The sequence below is a fragment of the Girardinichthys multiradiatus genome, chromosome 11 (genome assembly GCF_021462225.1).
Source record: "Girardinichthys multiradiatus isolate DD_20200921_A chromosome 11, DD_fGirMul_XY1, whole genome shotgun sequence".
Lineage (NCBI taxonomy): Eukaryota > Metazoa > Chordata > Actinopteri > Cyprinodontiformes > Goodeidae > Girardinichthys > Girardinichthys multiradiatus.
This window is the reverse complement of record NC_061804.1, coordinates 4564686-4584506: the sequence shown is the minus strand read 5'-3', so window position 1 is coordinate 4584506 and position 19821 is coordinate 4564686. Positions and strand designations below refer to the sequence as shown.

Sequence of the window (19821 nt, the reverse complement as noted above, 5' to 3'; positions counted from 1 at the left end):
CAAAGTTATGGTTTCAAACCACAAAATTTTTCCTTTTTTTCTCTTCTTACATTTTAAACTAATTTTAAAAAGATGCCAAGGAAACTGCAGAAGTGACCAACATTTTACCAATGTTATTCATTGGTAGACCTTTTATTTTAGCTGAAGATCAGGCTAAATTAACTTTTGTTTTTTATTTCCCACAAACAAACTTCGCTACTTTAGAGCCTCATCTCTAATTAGAGCGGTCTTTTCTGGTAAAAATAAGTGAAAACGAACCTAGAGTTTGGAAATTTGTTTCTTTTTCTTGATGTACAAAACCGTAACATAAAAACTGGTACCTGTACTAAACCAAGATCTTTGTGTACCGTTAAAACCCAGTTAGAGAACACTGAAATCTATCATTGAAAAACAGTATCTATTGGTGCACACCAACATTTTTAACCCAAAAAGCTGACACAGAAAAGAATGTATAGAAATTGTAGACGGCTGATGAAGTGTCCCCTAACATAGCTGGCTTTATTATTTTTTTTTGGAGAACAATGAGATTTGAATTAAATGTGCCAATTCTGCCAATTGCACTCCTGATGATAAAGGGTTCCCATTGCTGCAACGAGGCTGCATTTCCACATGTTACAAACAGCTTTCTGAGCAGGAAATTGTAATATATTAAACAAGTCGGGGAGAGAATGTTAAAAATTAACCCCTTAGACTGTTTAAGCTGACAAAGGCAGCTCTACAACCTTTCTCTCTCACACACACACACACACACACAGACACACACTCTTGTTTTGCTATATGTAGTGAGGACCATGTGTTGACTCCCATTGGCTTCCATTGATTTTCAGTCATTTTCAACCCTTTCTATGCCCTAACCCTGACAATAACCCTAAACCTAACCATTACCAGTGCTTACCTAACCCTAACCTGAACCTAAACTCAATTCACATCTTAGTCCTAAACCTAACCGTTAGCAAAATAGGTCGTGAGGACCAGCAAAATGTCCTCACTTTGGTACAAATGGTCCTCAATTTGATGGTGAAATCGGGAAAATGGTCTCACTGTGATGCCAAGACAGGAACACACACACACACACACACTAAATAAAAGGCTGAAACACACTGATCCAAACTGACTGAACACTTCGACATGCAGAAACCCGTTTCATCTAAATCACTCGTGTGGGCTTTTCAACAGCATTTCTTAATGTGGGGATAAAAAAAATGACGAAAAGTGGCTTGGAAAAACAAGTGAAGTCACATAGGTTTAATGTAAAATTGTATAGTATAATGCTGTTTTATTTCAGCTGGAAGGACAATTCAAAGGCCCCAGCTTTCCAGAAAGATGCCATAAACTCAGGAATTGAGGTTAATCATTCAGAACGTGTATTGCAGACGATTCAACATGCAAATTGAGTGAGTTCATCTAAACCGCTTCTTCATGACTGGTTTACACTTTCACTTTGTGACTAAAGCCTTTACAGTGTGGGTTAAATCAAACAGGTGTAGCTCAGTTTTAACCTTCTGAATATTTTAATACATTTTGTTTATACAACCAAAAACAAAAGAATATGGTCTGTGAGCTTTTTATATGAAAACAAGCACATCCACATAATTTAAGTCACAACAATCATTCACATTCAACCCAATATTAAAGAGTCAACATAGGGTTAAGCCAGTGAAAACACGGCATATTTTCACGTGCATGTCTTTCAAACTTAAAGACAAAACAAAACAGAAGACAGTACTAAAAATAAGAAAAAGTTGCAACTTTAGCTTCCGGATCGTCATATTGTTAGTGGCATTTAAGTGCAGAACAGGTCCAAAGGTTTTAGGTCAAGCTGTGTGAGAGCTTGGTCTGCTGCGATGCTGTGCGGCATTAGCATTAGGCACATTTCACATTAGAAAGCATTAAAAAATTATGAATAAAATATATGATCCAAAACAAAATAGTACAAAGATGGATGGATGGTAGGTATGCATTTGTGTCAATGATGAAGAATATTAGTGCTGAAACGAACAAATATATCATTGGTTATAAAAACAATTAATCCAAATCAGCTGAACATTTTTGCAACACCCCGTTTCCAAGCAGACTTGTCCTGCTTTCACAGTTAACTTGCTAGTCACAGTATGGCGGACATATTTTCTCTGCGAAGCCGTGAAGCAAATGCATCGCCTACTCTTCTATGTCTATGGTGCAAAAACTAAATTAATAAAGATCCCTCCAAAATAAAAAGAACAGAAATACTTTATACTAGCAGATAGATTTATCAGAAAGAAAATGCATGATCCATTCCTACAACAGGGAAATACCAAGCTATATACAAGAATTACTTCTAATAGGGATGAGGATGAGTCTTGTTGAACCGCCATTAACATACTCCCCGCTTCCCCAAAATGAATACAAAGGGACCTAGTGGCAGCGACTGCAACTGCCATAAGGCTTCATTTCCCTCTTTACTCCTACAGCACTACCTATTATAGCTCAAAATATTCAAAAATGGTTCTTATTCAGGCGAGGAAAACAATAGAAGTATGCCAATACAGAGTTTCAGTATTTTAAAACCGGGGCAACGAAAATCTGCGGGTATAAAAAAAGACATGATCCAAGATATAAAATCAGTTGATTTCATATCTTTTGATTAGGATAGCTTTACCTGCATTGATGACTTCTTTTCCATTTACTCAGGTTATCTTTGAGAGTTACATTTATTTGATGATCTAAAACAAACAAGTTCCACAAAAAAGCAAAAAGACGAATCTTTGGGTGTTATAAACTTCCCAGAAGCACTGTATGGTAAACCACAGCATGGGTGAACACGTTAAAGTAACGATTTAGTTAGTGATCATTTAATGTGCAGCTGAAAACAATTTTTCTAGAATAACATTTATTTGGGATTTTATTTTAAGCCTTTGAGGAGTTCTGCACCACTGACACATCCAACATCTCGGGTTAAGGCTAACATCTTAGCACAGATATATTGTTACTAAATATTTTTGTGAAGGCTACTAAGGTTCCCCACAACAACAACAAAATGACAAAACTGAAATCCAACTACTGCACCAGGTTCTCTACAATTGGAAGCACAATGAAATTAATAGACAAATTATTACTATTAAAAGTCTCTTTTTGAGGAGCTTGTTCTGAGTATTATAATTGATTACATTTACGGCTCAGTTTAAATGATTAGTACGGTCTCATTCACAGTGCAACTGATCACCGTCTGTTTGAATTTAGCCATGTGGATCGATAAATCAGGTACACCTCCAGTGTATTCACACCTCTGAAATCTTGTTCTCTAGCTGCTGCTGAATAAACCTGCAGCTTTGATCTCTCTGCTTCATATCAGGAAGTGTGACTACGACCGGAAAACGAAAAACAAACAAACTGAGAAATGAAAGAGATCATTTTTTTCAGTAAACTGGATCCTCACAATCAATTTTAATACAAAATCCTAAAAATAAAGAACCTGAAGGATACTCTTTGTGCCTTTCAGGTGGATGAGAAGCCACCATTTTGGATCCACAGCTTCACTCAGAAAACTGTGCTTTTGTGTGACTTGCACTTGTTTCAGAAATACAGAAAACAAGCGATGCAGCAGTCGCCAGCCTGGAAATTGTACATGATGAACCCAAAATCCGGTTGTTTAGTCAGTGGAAAATATTTAGTAAAAATATTTATTGGTATTATGTTTTGAGATAATTTCTGTTATTTTGATTTTATTTTAAGGCTTTTTATGAACATATTAACTATTAATTTTATTTAAATCAATCTCCTTATATGAGATTAACCACGTTATATATCCATAACACCCTTTTTTGTCCTTTATGAGATTTACAAATGAGGTATTGCAAAAGTAGTTATTTTCCCAGAAAGAGAAGGGGTCACTTAGGACTTTGGACCAACCAACCATCATCAGCTTTTTATTGTTGATTTGTGTCAAACAACAATAAAGGAGGAAGAAAATAAGTTTATTAAAACCAACTTGTTTTTAAAAAACACAACGTAACACATACGATGTAATGCTATGTTGGTCTACCATAATGTGTGTGATCAATTAAGAAAATGGAGATTTCTTTTGTCCATATTCACTGCCTCTTAAAGCTGGTCATTGCATTCTTTCTCACAACAAACATTAGGTAAAATTTTGCATATAAAGCTCTAGAATAAACATTTTGCACAGAAAAACAAAAAGATTTTGACCGAAAGAAAAACTTTCCTGCTTTGGTTTTTCTTTTGGGATTTGATTTTGTTCAATAATTGAGCCAAAAAAGGTCCAGATCCTCTGATCACATGGAGGAAGATGCTTGTACTTTTCAAATGTTCAAAAGCACAAAAAAGCAATTCTCAGAAAAAACACGGTTCAGAACATGGGCAGAAGGGCTTCAAAGTAGGTCTAGTATTTTAGTTCTAGGTGCTGATATTTTTGATGAGAAATGAAATAATACTGTTTGTTATAATGAAAGGTAGGACCCTGTTGACACAGGATTAACAGAAAAATCAGCCGGTGACCTAAATCAGACGATTTTAGACGGGTGTTTAGGTCTGTTGTTGTTTTTTGTTGTGTCTTAAAATGATAGAGAAATCATGTCTAACTGCAGAACTGTGTAACACAGACTGCTCTCTCCCTTATACTGTGTCATCTGCTCCTAATATGATGCGTATCAGAAAGACTTTTAAGGCTCCTCTGAAATTACAACGAACAAATAAATGATTTCACCTAACAACAAATTAAGGCTTTTTCCTGTCAAATATCAAGTTGGATACACCTTTTATTTTTTTTAATTGATCTTGAAAAAACAAATCTATTATATTTTCAGGTGTGAATCACATCAACATGAAATTAAACACAAAGCTACATTTAAACATCAGCCACCTGCATTTTATTGTTAATCTCACATTTACAACTCAGATTCACCAGAGTTGAATTTTTGTGGCAAATGGCAGCCGAGGAAACTCCTGATTAGCCTAATTGTGTGCACGAAGAGCCACAATATTGTGTCTAAAGTCAGCAACACAGCTAAATTACAGGGTTGGCAGCGATCTGGTGTAGCAAAACAAATTCATCCAGAATGCTGTTTTAGTTTCATGCAACAATGTTGTCCATCTAGTTCAATGCTGAAAATGTGGTTTTCAACAGTAACAAAGCAGACCTTTTGGCTCAATCAAGGACAATCACGACCTTTCATGAGAATGATGTAAACTGAGGGACTCACCAGAACCTTGCATTGTAAAAATGTTTTTAACAGTCTTAGGTTTAAAGCTATACACACTTCCAGTCAGAACAAACATGCTGGTGAAATTTAAAATTACTCTAAACCTAAATCCCCCAGAAGCATGAATCATTTTGGGCTTATCTGTATTTTGTGTACAGCCATTCAATGAAACATTACAGATCTCTGCTCAGACTTTTGATGCAGCTGCAACCGAAAACAATGTAAGAACCTCTGCCTAATTTGTCCAGACAGTTAATAATTTAAATCATTTACTTCAATCGCAGTCTATTCTCCAATCATGTTTTATTTAAATAAAAACAGATGATAACCAGGTAACCATGGAAGCAGACACAGGCAACACAGCTCTCATGTTGTCATGCAACATGGCGTTACATTTCTTTACACTCTCCATGTTTTGGTTGAAAAAGAAACCAGAAAAAAAGAAATTTTTTGTTTTGTTTTGACCCTCTGCTTCCTGCTAAAGACAGATCTTTTAAAAATAATCGGGATGACACGGTGAGAAACCAGCTCACATGCTGTTTTACACGGTACACGGCTGACAGGATGGGCTCAGTTATTACAGCTCCACACTGCAGCAGCCTCAGAAACGCTGCTGTTGGCTTAAACTGAAATCCATCATGCCGCCTCAGCTGCTCTCATCTCCTGTTTGCAGCTAAAAAAAAAACTGTAAAAAATGTGAATTACAGCAGCTTTACAGGAAACGTGAAGTACAGCCCCACAGCTGAAACTGAAAGGCTGCAGAGGACCTAAAATATTAAATAGATATTCGTAAATGACATAAATATGAACTGAATGACTGCATGATCATTTGTAATTTAAGCCCGTTACATAAAATCATCTTCATGCTGTGTAAAAATAATCAGATTTTCTACAGCTGGTGTAAAGTTTTTAAATGAGTGGCTCAGTCTAACGAAAAGTAGAAATATCCAATTTAATTTTCATTTATTTACAACAAACTATTTGATTTCACAAATGGCATTTGGTTTCCCTGTGACACATCAAAAATAATTACTGGTTCCCTACAGTCACTGTTTATAGTATAGAGCAAAAAGGAGTATAAAAAAATAATCCTATATAAATAAATTTTAAAAAAACATCTGTTTAAGATCAGGTTTGTCAAGTAGCAGTAATCTATTAGTAGTTATTTTATTTTTGAATTAGGGTAAAATTCCAAAACACGTATTTCCTGGATGTCTGATCAAAATACCCAATAACATAAATCAATGACATTTGTACATGTATATATACTTAAAAAAATACCAGCGAAGCAAAAACAATTAAAATTCTCTGGTAACAAATAATTTTGCTTTAAATAATATGATGAAGGGTTCTTTGTCGCCCTCTCTGGCAGTGGGAGTAGTTACAAGAGCTACCATGAGCCCCTGTTGGAACATCGTTCCTTATTGCTATGGACGCCCAACCAACAACCCTTTTTCTTCTTTTTTAGATCACTTTATAATACTTATCATACAAGTAGACCCAGCAAGATGACGAGGATGTGTGCTTTCAGAAAATGAAGCTGGGATCGTTGAACCAAAGGGGTCAACAACATTCACCAGCGCAATATGCATAAAATGTGTGGAGAATCTCCCTTATACCAAATTTCATTCAATACCTCAAACATAAGCAAAATTGTGTAGGGCTGCAACTAATTATTTGCAAATTGATTAATCTGTCCACGATTTTTTCAGGTTAATTAATTAATGATCAGATAGCAACAGGTGTATAACAGATTTCTACAGCATTTAAACCATGTGGAGCTAAAGCTATGCCAGCTGAGTAGTTCTTGATATAGCATATTTACTGACAAAGAAGGTTTTTCATCTTAAATGCAAGATGTATATATTTTTTGTACAATTTTACCCTAATTACTGCTATGAGTGGGTTGTTCTTTCAGCAAATGGTATGTTTTAGAGTCTATATACTCCAGTTAACGATTATTTGATTACAAAATCAGTTACGATTATTTTCAAGAATTTGATTAATTGTTTCAGCACAATACTCATCATAGCCACATTAGACGCCTGGTAAAAAATAAGAACAGGGTAAGGGACACGTCTTCATGCTTCAATGGGGATAATCTTCTAATACTTTCACTTTCTGTTGGATTCAAAACTACTTGTTCCATCATGCAATCTGCATGATGCATCATGTTTTAGGATCTACAGTAATGTTGTTGTAGTAATAAATATCTCAATTGTAGGAAACTGGAATTGAAAGGTAAGATCTCAAAGAAAACTTGTAATTAGTGAAGTATTAGTATTAGTATATATTCTAAATCTAGGATCTGTTGATTGTCCCTCTTGTAAACAGCTTTATTAAGAAAAAACAATCAGTCAAACTGCTCATTAAACTTAATTATTTCTTTCACAAGTGAAATTATTCAAATTAAAAGAAAATCTTGAAGTTCTTTAATAGTGGAAGAAGTTTGGAATTCAGGTACTTTTGTATAAATTGTGAAGGATGACCAAAGGGAACAAATGTATTTTCATTCATTCACTCATTCAATCATCCTCTATACCGCTTATTCCATAGTGGGTCACAGGTGGCTGTCTCCAGGGTACACCCTGGACAGGTTGCTAATCCATCGCGGGGCAACACAGAGACATACAGGACAAACAACCATGCACTCATTCACACCTAAGGGCAATTTAGAGAGTAATAGTTAACCAACAGTTATGTTTTTTGGACTGTGGGAGGAAGCCGGGGTACTCGGCGAGAACCCACGCATGCACGGGGAGAACATGCAGAAAGACCCCCGGCCGAGAGTCGAACCCAGGCCTACTTGCTGCAAGGCAACAGTGCTACCAACTGCGCCACCATGCAGTCCACAAATTCTATAAAACAAATATTTCTTTGCTGATAGTCAAGTCCTGTTAAGTTTATTTATATGTCGCTTTTCAGCAACAAGGCACTCAAGGCGCTGTACATAAGGAAAAACATTACAATTATACAGAAAATCAAGCAACAGAGGTAATTAAAAAAAATAAAGAGAATAGAATGATGGATAAGAAAACGAAAGGAAAATTGGACTGAAAACTTAACTAATAATGTTTAGATAACACATTCAAAGGCCACTCTAAACAAATACGTTTTTAATCTTGATTTAAAGCAACTTAGGGTTTCGGCGCTAAATGATATACACGTATCTGACAGGATAATTTTGTACCCTATTTTCTGTTGATCAGCACATCCCTGTAGCAGCTCTGACATTTGGCGTGCAGCTCAGGGGCCGGGCAGTTTTAACTGAGTTTTTTTCCATATTAAGCGAACAGCTATAAATCAGGCAGCGGTCCCTTTCCCCCAGCTTATTATCCACATGAAATAAAAGACCCAGTGTATGAGCTGAGGGTGTGGTCGGTGCTGGAGAAGATTTACAAAACAAAATGCATATAATTTATTTTCTCTGCTTTCCAGCCTAGAAACAGTCAGCAGGGGCGTGTGTTTCCAAACTGCAGCGTCTCACCAGCAACCAGTCGTTCCTGTTCTGCTTGAAACTGCTCTGACGCCAGCCTTCACCTCCTCTCTGCTGTTTAAAGGCTGAATATTCTCAAATTTTAACTCCCCCTTCTCCCCCAGCACGACCTCCCCCTATTGTACCTACCACAGGCCGCCCTCCCCCAGCACAGACCAGCCCAATGAGCCCTGCGGACCAGCTGTAGCAGGCCAAGGATCGGTTTAACGAAGAAAAAAATAAAATCTCGCAGCAGAGCAGACACTGTAAATCAACCTAGTCTGAAATTTGTTTTACTTTAAAATAAATGAACTATTAATAAATGACGTCACTGGGGAGATGCATTTAAGGACCTGTGGGAAAACCAAGAACACAAAGCACAAATGACAATAATAAGGGAAAAACGCTCATTGTCACTTTGCTATATTCAAAGTAACATTAATTTAACTGAAGAAGAAATATTAGCAAAGGTCAAACATACTCTGTATTCAACTACAGGAAGTGAAATAACAGAGCTGCAGGAGATTAAATTAAACACAGGGTATCTGTGGAAACTTTATGGCTCCATCATTGAAACATTCTGATGATAAGCCAAATATCAGAACAAACACTAAACAACAAACACAGCACAGTCACAGCAACATTAACAGGGTGAAGTTAGGAAGCGCCACAGAAACGCACCAAGATGTCAGTCTAAATAATTTATGGTAAAAACTGTTTTAGGAAATCAAAATTTATTATATTTCCTTTTTAAATGCAATTAAATAACATGAACTAGAGAGGACAACAAGCCTAATTTTGAGCCCTGTTTCAAAATGAGTCAAAAATTTATCATGTTTTGCTGATTTAATTTGAATTTTATTTGACATGCACCAATTCAACTCTCAGACAATGGAGTTGGTCAATCTTCCCTCTAGCAACTCTGATCAGAGGTCGACAGGTCAAACACTATTAAGTCTAGATTTTTTTTCTTCCATTCATTGAATGCATCAAAAACTAAGAACAACCACCATTTTCAGTCTATAAACCCATCAATTTAAAGCACGTCCTTTTAATGCACTTTTTTGTTTAATAGAAATCAGACAAGGGTTAGAGATAAGGGATGAACCCATATGGAAATTTGGACCAATTTTTTTTTGTTGGATTCAAAACTACCACCACTGTTAAAACCATGCACCACCGCCTAGTTGTTATGGTTCACTGGTGGTTTTAAGCATCAAAAAAGATGAATGCTGCATTTTTGTTAGACTCAGTTATTGTGTATGTAACCCATGATTGGTTGTCACTTTTTAATCATTAGGCTTTCAATTGTCCATTATAGAAACACCCTTAAAGAGTCATCCCTTCATTAAATCAAATCTTTGCATGCGCCCTGAAACTGAGTTTCCATTACATTTTAAAAATAAAACTGTACCAATAATCTACTCTCAGTGAGACTAACGTCATTCATTTGTGACAACCAGGGTTGCTGATTGCAAAGTATACGTGCTCTCTACACTACATGCACTGAAACCTTCATCCTTAACAGCTGGTGTGGTGTTGTAAGGCCTGCAAATCTCCCCCGTTTTACTCCAAATGTTATCAGACCACAGGACATGTCTTCAAAAATGAATGTCTTTGTCCCAGAGTACATTTGCAAACTGTAATTTGGCTTTTTGTTATTTTTGGAATGAGGGCTTCTTCCTCGCTGAGTGGCCCATGAGTGAGCCCATGTGGGTACAGAAATTGTTCCGTTTATAATGACACTCTCAGACCAGCTTTAGCCAGCATCTTAATATAGGAATTTTGTGAATAGAAAGAATTGGGTAAGACTGACTGACACAAAACAGGAAATGTTTAGTCTAATTCAATTTAAGAAGTGAGGTAAAATGTCATGCATCTCTTTATGCAGTGCACATATCTTAGCATAGTACTCCAGTTGCAATAGAAGAGGAAAAGGTTGTCAAAATAATCAATATTTAGATATAATCGATACTAAAAAAAAGGAATTATTCAAAGACAATCATTTGCACCAAAATCAATATAAACTGACCCATTCCGTTGGCCCAACAAGTCCCACTTCTATCGCCAGCAGAGTTGCTATATCAAAAACACATCTCCTCCCCTCCATCACCTGACCAAACCAATGAGAAAATTTAGTCTCTTCTAACTCCATCTCTGCCGGTATGTCCAGGGGAAAAAAAAGAAGCTGAGAGCAACTTGAAAAGGTCAATAAGGCTCCTGTGTCTGACACAGTAAAGTAGTAAACCTCCCGAACGACATAAGCCACAATCATTTGTTTAAAGTGGAACTAAACTCGATGTAAAAGCGTAACCCCGCCCCCAAACAAATTTTGAAAAATGCCCCCCCCCCCCCAAGTGGGCGGTGCTAAGATACGTTGAGGGGCGTGACCATGTGTGGGGATGAGTGCAGGGGGTTAAGCGGGGGTGTGGTCAGGAGGACGAGGGAAAGCGACAGCTAGCTTAATTTGACATATTGAAACATGGAGAGAAAGCAGAGCGACGCTGGTAGTTTGACCACAGGTAGATCTTATGAGGTGGTGGAGTTTTCAATCCCCCTCGTCACAGAATGTTAAGAGAGGCTTCATGGACCCCAGCGGGCCCAAGTCTTATCAGTTCGCTGACTCAAGGCACCGACTCAGCAATGCCCAAAGTCAGTCCTGTCGAGGCAATGGAGGACAGAATAGGGCCGTGTCTGAGTGAGATGATTTTTCATCCGAAAGCGGGGGCTGTGACGTAGACATGAGCCAAGCTGTACCGTTTGAACCAATAGGAAAATTCAACTGCAGTAGCCACTGTTCAACCCAAAGAGGGCAGCACTAAGACGCTTTTAGGACAAATATTGCAGAATTAAACAACTTTACATGAAAATGTAAGAAATTGCACAGTAAGATAAATATAGCACCGTAAGGCCCAATTTATACATTTTATCTGCAAAGAAAAAAGTTGATTTGGGGTTGAGTTACTCTTTAAATGTTAGCTTCACAGACATGGACAGCCCCTTGACTGTGTTCTGTCAGTCTGAGCTCCCCCGTTGAGATGCGCAGTTCTGCACCACGCAAAAGTTCGTTCCAATCACACAATGCTCTGTTCTACTGTGACGCGAATTATTGCAGGAAAATGTTAATCAGCCACAAATGTTAAGTCTGCTCTTAAATTGTGAAACAAACCAGTGTCAGTATTGTGACAACCATAGAAGAGGGTTAATGGAGTGTCCCTACTCTCTGTCAAGGATTGGTTTCAGAGATGCTAAAGAAACAGGGATCTAAACATCATCAGAAACACTCTCTCACTAAACTTTGTTACCTGTTGTCATTAGGCAGCAAACAGTACTGCAACTGTACAGGTGATAGAGCTTTTACTGTTGCTGCCCCACAAATGTGGACTAGTACATATCTACATGTCAACACTGCTCAGACCTACGGCTGTGCAATACATCACGGATATATCATCACTGCAATATAATCATGAGCAACATTCATATTGCAAAAGGACTGTTTGGAGTGCAATAATTGTTGGCTGATATATTGCAAGTGTTATGGACTTGCATCTTTCATGCTAATGTAATGTTTAACCAGTTGGACAGACTCATTGTAGCAAATACTCACACTGGACACAAATGACATTACCCACAATGCTAAAGGTCACAGAGTTTAGGAAGCACCGGTAAGAAAGTGAGGAAACATGAAAATGGCATATATTACAACTGATATTGTCATTGCAATAATTTCTAATATTGTGAAGCCCAACTCCGACTAGAGATTTATTAAATTGTCAAAGACATCTCTTTCCGTTGGCCTTTAACTTCAATAAAATAGGATAACCTAAACTTTTGACTGTTAAGGTGTTCATGTTATGGTTATTCTATGAATTTTTATTGTGTTTTACTTTTGTTTATTTTATAGCTTGACTAAATTTTGAAGCACTTTTATCCACCTTTTTTGTATTAAAATGTGCTATCAAAATTAAAAGCAGGACCATCAGACTGCTGCACAGCTTTCTGTCACAAGCTGTTAAAATGATGGTTTATATTATTGCACCTATTTGATGGTTTTATCATCTACTTAATGATTTTGTACACTAATATGTTATATATCCTGGATAAATGCAGTTAATTTTTTGCATGCCAAGTTTAAAAATAAATACCAAACAGTACCTATGTTTAAACCAGGAATCTGAATCAGTGGTAATTGCTGTGAATATTCCAAGTACAGGGAGAGGCATAAAGAAAATGACTAATCATTGCCTTTATTAAAGCCACAAAAAGCACAGAGAACGGATTCCACAATTCATTACTTTTATTTAAAATAATGCACAATAGATACCTTTAAAACCATGGCCTGAGGTTCCCCTAATTTTTAAAAGACAACACCCTTTAGGTGCAACATTTTTATACAGGTAACCTGAGGTCAGTGCATTTTGTGCATGAGAACAAAAATGAACCATATCAATGTCAAACGGACTCTAAACTTCTCTACATTTTAAGGTTGCTGGTATTCATCTAGTGCTTAACTTCACAAAAACAACAAATGCTGTTTTACTGAAGCACTTTCTGCCTTGTTTTCCCTGAAATGAATTAGTCCTCGTTAAATTTGACCTTATTTGTTGTTGAATTTTTAATTTTCTTGCATCAGTGAAATGATGACACTTTATAGAAGGGAAAACTACATTTTTGCAACATGCACCAACGCTCTGCATGCAAATAATGTATCTGGCCTGTTCACTGCCCATGATGCACAAACCTGATGTACAGGTCCTTCTCAAAATATTAGCATATTGTGATAAAGTTCATTATTTTCCATAATGTCATGATGAAAATTTAACATTCATATATTTTAGATTCATTGCACACTAACTGAAATATTTCAGGTCTTTTATTGTCTTAATACGGATGATTGTGGCATACAGCTCATGAAAACCCAAAATTCCTATCTCACAAAATTAGCATATCATTAAAAGGGTCTCTAAACGAGCTATGAACCTAATCATCTGAATCAACGAGTTAACTCTAAACACCTGCAAAAGATTCCTGAGGCCTTTAAAACTCCCAGCCTGGTTCATCACTCAAAACCCCAATCATGGGTAAGACTGCTGACCTGACTGCTGTCCAGAAGGCCACTATTGACACCCTCAACCAAGAGGGTAAGACACAGAAAGACATTTCTGAACGAATAGGCTGTTCCCAGAGTGCTGTATCAAGGCACCTCAGTGGGAAGTCTGTGGGAAGGAAAAAGTGTGGCAGAAAACGCTGCACAACGAGAAGAGGTGACCGGACCCTGAGGAAGATTGTGGAGAAGGGCCGATTCCAGACCTTGGGGGACCTGCGGAAGCAGTGGACTGAGTCTGGAGTAGAAACATCCAGAGCCACCGTGCACAGGCGTGTGCAGGAAATGGGCTACAGGTGCCGCATTCCCCAGGTCAAGCCACTTTTGAACCAGAAACAGCGGCAGAAGCGCCTGACCTGGGCTACAGAGAAGCAGCACTGGACTGTTGCTCAGTGGTCCAAAGTACTTTTTTCGGATGAAAGCAAATTCTGCATGTCATTCGGAAATCAAGGTGCCAGAGTCTGGAGGAAGACTGGGGAGAAGGAAATGCCAAAATGCCAGAAGTCCAGTGTCAAGTACCCACAGTCAGTGATGGTCTGGGGTGCCGTGTCAGCTGCTGGTGTTGGTCCATTGTGTTTTATCAAGGGCAGGGTCAATGCAGTGCCAAAACCACTGGTAAATGGTTTACTGACCATGGTATCACTGTGCTCAATTGGCCTGCCAACTCTCCTGACCTGAACCCCATAGAGAATCTGTGGGATATTGTGAAGAGAACGTTGAGAGACTCAAGACCCAACACTCTGGATGAGCTAAAGGCCGCTATCGAAGCATCCTGGGCCTCCATAAGACCTCAGCAGTGCCACAGGCTGATTGCCTCCATGCCACGCCGCATTGAAGCAGTCATTTCTGCAAAAGGATTCCCGACCAAGTATTGAGTGCATAACTGTACATGATTATTTGAAGGTTGAGGTTTTTTGTATAAAAAACACGTTTCTTTTATTGGTCGGATGAAATATGCTAATTTTGTGAGATAGGAATTTTGGGTTTTCATGAGCTGTATGCCAAAATCATCCGTATTAAGACAATAAAAGACCTGAAATATTTCAGTTAGTGTGCAATGAATCTAAAATATATGAATGTTAAATTTTCATCATGACATTATGGAAAATAATGAACTTTATCACAATATGCTAATATTTTGAGAAGGACCTGTAGATATTAGATGCGCAAATGTTAAAACTCATTAAAAGTGGTGAGAAATTTTGAGAATGGAAAATAAAACGAAGTGAGTGAAAAAGTGGGTTAATCACAACAGATAAATAATTATTAACCAAAGCAGGCAGATACGCAATATTGCTCAACTAGAGATGCGCGGATAAGGCTTTTCCCAATAAAAAAAAAAGTACAACTAAAGTATATGCTAATCATTGATACATTTATACACTGAAATTGATGGAAGTTCTTAGTTTTGCGGACAAAAAAATATATATTTAAGAAATCCAATTATCGTCTCTATAAAACCCGCCACACAAGAGCAAACTGACCAGTTCCTATCTTCGGCCACTGGACAGGAATATCTTAAGCCTTTTTGGAATTGTATCATTCCCCAAAAACTGGCAAAAAATAGACATAATTTTAATAATATTAAGCACACCTAACAGACAGTAGGAATACTTCTAGTCTAGAATTGTAAAAACACTGAAAGCTGTAGTTGTTTTTGTATTTTTTAATTTAGCTCATCGTGAAATATTAAGATAATCACAATATTTAAACTGTAGGCACTTGGCAGACAGACTTTAGGTGTAGGTGGTGAAAAGACCATTACCGCAGGTGACTTTTACAAGCCAAACACGTGAGTTTTTAGTTAAAATTAGGTAATTTAAGAGAGTTTAACACAGTCTTCTTTAAATACAATCTTTATGGCTTTTATTTTAGTGTTAACACTGCCAAATGATTACAAACTGATTCAAAATTCGGTAAATAACCAACTAGAGTCAGCTATTTTGTTCAAAAATGCATTACAAATATAACAAATTCAAATTAAACGTTTCCAAAGAATGTAAATATATGTTTGCAACTTGTTTGCAAATATAACTGGATCAAGTTGAAAAAATTAATTTTGATTAATGACAAAATAGCATCAAAACCATAAACAGTTTCAGTCGAACAACGATACACCTGATGGAAAAACTTTAAATTATCCACTTTTAGTTTAATTGACTTTTTTTTCTCATTTCAGGTCTTCTTTATACAGACATATAAAGAAAAACTGATCTGATTTAATCCACATCTAACAAAATGAAAGAAATCACAAACGTCTTCAGTGTAGTTAATGTCCACTGACCTAACTGTACAAAGAGGGGAAAAACTGTATTTTTCTATACCGATAAAACATGTTTGAGGATAAACTTCAGTCCAGATAATCCACCCATTTACCAGTTCATTGTTTCAGTTTCAGGATATTTGCAGGTAGTTGACCAGAAACTAAGAAAGCATTTTAAAATAAACATTTTCTTCATTTTGTATTGCCAATTTGTGAGTATAGAAAACTAGATTATTATAATGTATTTTAGTGGTGATCATCAAAATCACTCAAACGTAGTGTCAACTCTTGCAACAAAATAACTTTTTTTTTTAATAAAACAAAAATGTTAATGCAGAGAAAAAAAGAGAGACATAAAGCCCAGATATGATGAGCTGAAAACTATATTAGTCCTGTTTTTTTTTTATAAGAAGCCATCACTGTCTAATTTTATTCTTAATTAGTCCACTGACTGAGTGACTATTATTTTGTTATCACTAACTTTTATTTTTATCGTTCAATTATCCTCGCTTTATCATTTATTCTAAAAATATATTTCAAACTAGTCTACTGACTAAATAAAAATATATATTCTTTTCAATTCTATTTGTCTTCCTTGATGTTTTGTTTTATTTTGTTAGATCATTTGTTATTATGGCTTTCTGATTCAAATGTTCAATTTCTAGGTTATTAATATATAACATTTTTAACTAGTATACTGATTGAATAGAATTTTTCTAAGTTGTTTCTATCTCATTTCAGGACACCATGCACTTAACTCTGAATAAATACCTCTTACGTAAAACCACCTAATGTTCTTATTGTTTATCTCATTACCTTTCTAATGACAGTTTGCTTACTCAACATTCTTGAAATTGGTCACATTAAACAAGTACTTTCTTTTTAAAGAACAAGTCATTTTTCTGGCTTTCCCAGTAATATTATTCAATTAGATTCTGACTTACTTTACATTTTCTTTTTTGCAACACTGCAACATAAAATGGCTGCCAGTTATTTTGTGTGCACTGAATAACCTTAATAATCATTTCTGAATATTTTAGACACAAACAAGTTCAGCCATCAGCTCTATTTCAAAATATGTTTTTGGCCTGTATTACCATCAGGCATGTTGCTAATTTATTCTGTGATGGTTGAGCTGTAATTATGAGCAGGGAAACAAAGAAAAAGACTACAAGAAAGCAATTTATGTGCTGTTTAACTCCCTAAATCTGCAGTGTGCATGTATTTAACTTGATTACAGTGACGATGCATGATAAATACCATTATAAAGTGCGCAGGCTGGGTAATAAACATGCTATTATGCAGTGTGGCAGTGTTGTGTGGATATCACAGAGCTCTAGTCTTTTTTTTTTGTGGGCCTGGGGGAGGGCTAGCTAAAGCATTGCTCCAGCCTAGCGGCAGGGAGGAAAATAAAAGCCACATAATATAATCTGAGCAGTGAACACACACACAGGAATTTAAGATGGAAACCCTTAATCTGCACCATGCCTGCGTCAGTTCTCGTGATATTTCTCAGAACACAGTTTTCAGAACAAAAGAAAAAGAGGAAGGAGAAAATAAAACATGAATATTAATAATAAAATGTCCCCTCTTTTGCAGTTAATAAATAAACAAACATAAATAAAATCCAGCCAGCACTGCTGACCTTGGCTATATCCTGTTATTGAAAAAAAAAAAAAAGACTATTTAGCCTCTGGGGAGAACTATATATATATATATATATATATATATATATATATATATATATATATATATATATATATATATGTATAAAGACTCTCGTTTCTGTCGTGAATAAATATTTCAACAGAGATATTGTAAAAAATACACAGCCAAGCTAAAATAAATAAATTTCTGTCCAAATAAATTAGTTTAATATGGAGTATTCACAGATAGGGCAGTAAATATGCGCCCTATCTGTGTGTCCTTTGCATGTTTCCTGGCTTTTTAAGGCAGGACTATAACCGCCTTATTTCAAGTACAGAAACATACACAATATTAACATTCCTCCTTAAAAACTCCTGGAGACAAAATGTCGGGGTGGATTTGGTGATAATATCAATATGCTCCTTCCTAATTTTATTATTTCAACACAACTGCTGCTCCACCTAGTTGTCCATGTCGACAATATATATATATATATATATATATTCCAATGTGCAATATTGCGTCGGTAAAAATATCAATTTATAAAAAATTAAAAATGGCGACAAGGCGGTTAGCTAAAAATGTGACCGAGCTGAAAAAGTTTCCTGATATTTTCACGCAGGGGGAAAAAGAGGGCAGAAATTTTTATTTTTATTTCAAGCTAATGCGGGTGGGGGTTGGTAGCCGGGAGACTAATGTCGACACGACACTCACACACTCACACACAAAGAAATTAATCATTAACACGACGAAAATATCTGCGATATTAAACTGAAATTTTACGGCTTCCTTCCAGGCGACAGCCCTGGGGAAATAACGATCTGTCTGGGCCTGAAATACACAAATATCAGCCGTGTATCTGCCACCTCCGGAGGTGGGTGAAAAAAAAGTTAAGCCTGGCTGAATAAAGTTGTAATTGCAGTCAGAGCAACTCTCGGCGCCTGGGTTATATGGGAAAACAATCAATACGACACGGCTAAATTCGGCTAAAATAAAGGCGGAAATTGACTCGAATTCACCCAGGCATATGGTTAAAATATCTCCCCCCCAATGTGTGGTGAAATCTGCGTTCAAAACTGGGAAAAAGCGACATTTATTTAGAAATTATATCGGCGTTACCTGTATTGCATTGTGCTCCATTGCAGTCCTGCATTCCCTCTCAGTGAGGCCCCTCTCTCCGGTTACACCGCCGGGACACGCCGCCACGCAAACAAACGCACCACATAGGAGGAGGGAAACATATAAAAAAAAGAAAAGCTTTTCATCTATTCTACTTTTTTCTATTTTTTAAATAGCTGGAAATGGCACAGGATCTAGGTGTGGTCAAAGTTTACCACAGAGTTCAACTCCATATGAAAATCACATTTAAAGGGGATAATTTTTTACTTCACTGACATGACGTATTTCCGACTGAAACGGAATACGAGGGCGGGATTAAGATAGAAAAAAAAATCTAAAATCGAATAAAAATCCACGACATTGTCCTTATATTTACCAGAACATTCCTACTCATATCCTGGAAAATTTCAACAGCTCATCTTCATGCAGTCAGTTAACCTATTTTAAGTTTTATAGGAATAATGTGCATTTACATACAACACCTTTAACACTGGTTTATCAGCTCAAGTCACTGAAGTATAAAGTAGAACTGATACTGGTTTAGAGTACAGTTTGACATAAATCCGTTTGCCCTCACCATGATTGTTTATCTGCCTAAAAGGAAGTTTCCTGTTTATAGTTGGCAAAAAACAAACAAAAAAAAAACAATAGTCCTAAAATTTTAATAAGTTAAATTTTAATTTACATTAGTGATTGGAGTATATAATATATACAATATCCTTGCAAAATAATTAATACTAGTTGAACTTTTTCACCTTTTATCCTGTTACAGCCTCAAGCAAATGTATGTTTTGGGGGATTTTATGTGATTGATCAACACAAGGTAGTCCATGACAGGGAACTAGAAGGGAAATATACATTGTTTTAATTTTGTTTTTATAAATAAAATCCAAATAATCAAAATATATTCACTCCCCTTTTCTCATACGAACCAAAATCAAATCCTGTGCAACCAACTGCCTCCAGACAGTCCACTTCTGTGTTATTTAATCTCTCTATAAGTTTTAGCTGCTCT

General features: G+C 36.5%; 1 protein-coding gene across 2 annotated transcripts in view; it reads right to left on the bottom strand.

Moving 5' to 3' along the window:
* The window catches only part of zgc:77151 (uncharacterized protein LOC337153 homolog), a 51277-nt gene extending 32262 nt beyond the window's left edge, over positions 1-19015 (bottom strand). Inside the window, exon 1 of one of the 2 annotated variants that reach the window (XM_047378929.1) lies at positions 18807-19015. In XM_047378929.1, coding sequence (XP_047234885.1) covers positions 18807-18827 — 21 coding nt within the window. In that variant the 5' untranslated portion in view covers positions 18828-19015. The remainder of the gene's footprint in view (positions 1-18806) is intronic. The other variant, XM_047378928.1, reaches the window with a different exon arrangement.
* Positions 19016-19821: the final 806 nt, after the last annotated feature.